General features: G+C 44.2%; 2 protein-coding genes across 2 annotated transcripts; both read left to right on the forward strand.

The window, feature by feature from the left end:
* Positions 1–564: 564 nt before the first annotated feature.
* SNOG_16574 (hypothetical protein) lies at positions 565–1,846 on the forward strand (the record flags this gene model as incomplete). The annotated part of the gene is given in 6 exon segments (XM_001806618.1): positions 565–583; positions 676–741; positions 796–1,250; positions 1,449–1,506; positions 1,524–1,606; positions 1,658–1,846. 6 exon segments carry the CDS (start codon positions 565–567, stop codon positions 1,844–1,846), a joined length of 870 nt encoding a protein of 289 aa, XP_001806670.1.
* Positions 1,847–3,237: 1,391 nt separating this feature from the next.
* On the forward strand, positions 3,238–3,873 carry SNOG_16575 (hypothetical protein; the record flags this gene model as incomplete). The annotated part of the gene is made up of 3 exons (XM_001806619.1): positions 3,238–3,447; positions 3,505–3,666; positions 3,727–3,873. 3 exons carry the CDS (start codon positions 3,238–3,240, stop codon positions 3,871–3,873), a joined length of 519 nt encoding a protein of 172 aa, XP_001806671.1.
* Positions 3,874–4,386: the final 513 nt, after the last annotated feature.

Genomic DNA, 4,386 nt, shown 5'->3' on the forward strand with positions numbered 1-4,386 from the left:
CTCATAATCACGTCTATCTCCTCCTCAAATGCATGTCGGTGTCCTTTACGGTAACGTGAATACTAAGCGAGTGAGCCATCGTTGATGATCGTCAACGACGTTTGATTAGAATATTAGCCCGACTACATCACACAAGGGCGCAACACCGGCGAAGTCGGGCCCCCATGCCGATGTAATGTCTGAATCAGACCATTTTTTCTGCGTAATTTTATCGTTTTATGCAGAGTTATCAACAAGCCGGCCAATCGACGGCTTGATTCCTGATCAAGCGTGCACGTGGTGTTCGGCCGGCTTATTGACGACTCTGGTCATATTCATGGAACATATTCAATACACCGACAGTTTGGTCGCGGCCAACGAAATCGACGGCTAAGCTAGATAACAGCTGCACCCACTTATGTGAGAGATTGCACTTCACATTCCCGAGGCTGGCTATATACTCGATCTTGTATGGCATTATTCTATGTTTCGATGAGCTTGCGCCCACTGCTGAAGATATGAAGTTTATGTTCTTTTACACTATCTACTTTTGGGGTGTCGCGTTGACAACGGTGCTATCTCAGAATGTATCCGTACCGTGGGAGTACTTTTGCACGCGGACAGGACATTCATGTGAATAGATCAGAGTGATGCCGCACTAGCACCAATTAACTATTTTGCTAGCCACTGTCATAGATGATGCTATCTACGTCTTCGGCGGTGTAAGAGATTTGCCGTACTCTAGAGCTGAGCAATGGTACGGTAAGTAGTGAATGACAGCCAAAAACAACACTATAGTAACGAGAATTTTCATAGATAGCGCTTTGGCGAAGATAAGTTTGTCCAAATCCTGGGACTACATACTCGATGACTCAGTAATTACGGCTCTTGGTTCCCACAGCGTATCAGATGGACCTCCACCATTCCTCATGTATAGTACCATAACTTATGACTCCAACGGTGGAATTTACATCGAGGGAGGCGCACGAGCGATATTCAACACCACATCCAATGTTTCAACAACACATCCTATGCCTATCGGATCCCCAGCTGAGAATGCTTCATGGAGTCTTTCGAAGACAGACAGATTTTGGAAACCATTGATGAGAACTATTACAGAGTCGAGTCTATTCAGGACCCAGATCCTCTACACACAAGCACCCGACCAGAACTTAATCTTCTACCTGAACGGGATACTGAGCAATGGTTCAAACGAGCGGGTGTACCCAAAGATGACAATTATCAATACGCGAACAAATAGTTCACGAACCGTAAGCACGGAAATTATATCCCCTTCTGGGGTTCGAGTTGGGGCAGCGTTCCAGTACCTACCACTGTTGGGTCAGAAAGGAGGACTGGTGCTGCTTGGAGGTGCAACGAGACATGACGAGATTATTACCACGGATCCATGGGGCACAATGGTACATAAATCTTTCGTAATTAATGATTCTGCTTACTTGCATGTATAGGAATCTCTGGGCACAATACATGTCTTTGACATCGCCTCATTAGACGACACGCCCAATGGTGTGTGGTACCAACAGCCTACCGGAGGAAGAACACCTGTTTCGCGGCTCTCAACGTGTGCAGTGAACATCTTATCTCCGGACAGAACAAGTTACCACATGTAAGTCCCCCAAATGTCCCAGTACTAGACGTAATGCTTAGCTCAGAGTAGATATCTGGCTTGTGGTCGCTCCCCGGCTCAGATCCTTCACGACGTATGGATATTGTCACTTCCGCAGTTCCAATGGACACAGGTATTCACGGGTACTCGGCCGAGTTATGGTGCGACTTGCCAACTCGTTGGCAAGAAGCAGATGCTTATGCTTGGTGGCACAGAAGCGTCTTCAAGCTCATGCGATAGGAAAGATCAAGTATGGGTGTGGGATTTGACAAATTTGAAGTGGATAAGATCATACGAAAAAGATGATGACGATTTCAGAATACCTAAGGCTGTATGGGAGCGAATCGGTGGATCGTGGGTTATAAGGCGCCAGTTAAGGAATGGTGTTGCTAACACACGAGCAGGGCGATGGGTGAGTCCAACATGACGGAGCCTGAAGACGGCTTTTCGAGCATCGGTCTGGCAAAGATGTTTGATAAAATGGCAGGGTATAAGGAAGAAAGGAGCGAAGGCTCTCAGGCGGAACGATTAACAATTCTCGCAGTTGTAATATGGGTGTTCTGCATAAGCTATTTTCTTATTCTCTAGAATAGACTGTCTAATAACAATCAGGAACGTACAACGACATGCGCGTTGTCTGCAGTAGATTTTGCTCTGTATCGAGATGATTTAATATATGCAATTTTATATACGTTAGCTCTGCCTCGTCTTGCCTTAAATAGCTTAACTAGGCTAGCAAATAGATAAAGGTTCTGTTAAGATAAGTTATTATATAGTCTAACGTAACTTAACTTTAACTTTAACTTAATCTATATCTATAGAGAAGCTATCTATATCTATTTACTAGCCTAATATTATTAAATTTAGCTATATTATTAAGTAGTAACTAAACTATATACTTATAGTATCTTATTATAGATTCTACTATATATATATATATTAACTTTAGCTTTATTATCTAGTAGAATATTAACTATCTAATTATAATTCTAGATAAAGCTACTTATAGTATATTACTATAGCATCTACTCTATCTATTAATATTTGCGGGATAGCCTACAGGCTGGCCACACTCTTAGCTGCACTGTCCCCACCGCAAGCATTATGCTGGAGCGACGCCGGGTTGTGTGAAATTCCATCATCAGCCTTGGAAGGATTGGCACTGCAAATTCCGTTCTCGAATCATGCTGGGTTCAGAGAGGAGTTATCTGGGCGATGTGGTATACGCGACGTCCAGTGTAGCTGTAAACAGTACGGGACAAGTCACCAGGCTGAGAAAGATGGCGGCGGTAGTATGCTGTCAGCAGAGGTGGATGGGGTTGTCGTTAGTCACGTCCACCGGCACGGCGCTTATCAGACCTAATTACATCAAGCACATATCAAGCTCCAACTGCCGAATTTTCAAGGAGTCACTCAAAGTCATCAAATCTTCGTGCAGAACTTGGCAATAAATAAAAACATGCATGACAGTTACACCATGACTGGGATCGGTAAACGGTAAACACGAACTGCATCCAGCGCGCTCAGCACCACCACGAAGAAGCGCCTTTCATATAAAAGCCCCCTTGGTCACTATTTTTAAGCCCATCTGCAGAACTAAGCTTCAAACATCCTTCTGAGCACTTCTCAAAATGCCGTCGCTCACTTATCCCATCGCCCTCGCTAATCTCGCAGCCTCTGCACTCGCAGACATTCACAATGTCAACATCCCCAAAGGATTCTTTAACGGTCCTCAGACCGGAATTGGATCATGGTTTCGCGCCAACGCCGAACCAGACTCAACTAACGGCCATAGTTGGTGTGGCTACGCGTATTACAACAGCGACCGTATCTTCGCCGTGGTGTGTGCCAGCTCTTGAGACCTATGAGACCCCAAGCGCTTACCATGGTGCCATTAGTCTCTGAAAGCCATGGGTGGTGAGACCTACTACAGTGACCCAGCTGGTTGGAAGGCAGCGACAAAGAAGTACTGTGGTCTCGAGGCTCTCGTCAAGGACCCCAAGACAGGCAAACAGATGTTCATGTACATTGGGGATGCCTTTGATGATAAGTGGATCCATGTAAGTGGTCGCTCATCTCGCCACACCACATGTTTGAAGACTCTTGCTAGACGAGAACAGGAAAAAGGCTCTATCGACATCATGGTCGACGCCTTCTCAAGCATTCACGGCAACCCCAACGGCGACAAGAACAACGTGATCAAGGGAGTGGAGTGGAAATTCACTGGTCGTGTCAACACAAAGTATGCTGCTGATGGTGCAAGCTAGCCGACCAAGGCAGGGGCAACACCAACAACCAACCTTGTCAATAATTAAGTCGATTAATCTTAACATCGTGTGATAGGCTGAAGCCTAATTGATGAGTTCCTCAATGATTTCTCAGTCACGCAATTAGGCCTACTGATCGCGGCGCTTAAGCAGCGCTTAGGCTATATCTTATAGACTCTAGTCTTATACCTCTCTTCTCTATCGAATACAACTCTAGTATACCTATATAATAGCTCTCTAAGCGTAGCCTATTATATTCTATATTCAATCCTATTTAATAGAGCCTTATAAGAGACTATTACTAGCAGCGCAAATTAATTTTCTAACTATCTTTTAGAACATAATTATAGATTAATTAATAGTATAAGAGTAGTATTATCTTATCATCTATAAGGCCTTTAGATTAATAACTAGATATTAGCTAGTATAAGAAGGCCTAGTAGATAGATATAGATAACTTATCTATAGATAACGTAAACTATCATCGCGTGGGTCATATTCCATCGCCGTGGG

The sequence above is a fragment of the Parastagonospora nodorum genome (assembly GCF_000146915.1).
Source record: "Parastagonospora nodorum SN15 chromosome Unknown scaffold_57, whole genome shotgun sequence".
NCBI classification, from domain to species: Eukaryota; Fungi; Ascomycota; class Dothideomycetes; order Pleosporales; family Phaeosphaeriaceae; genus Parastagonospora; species Parastagonospora nodorum.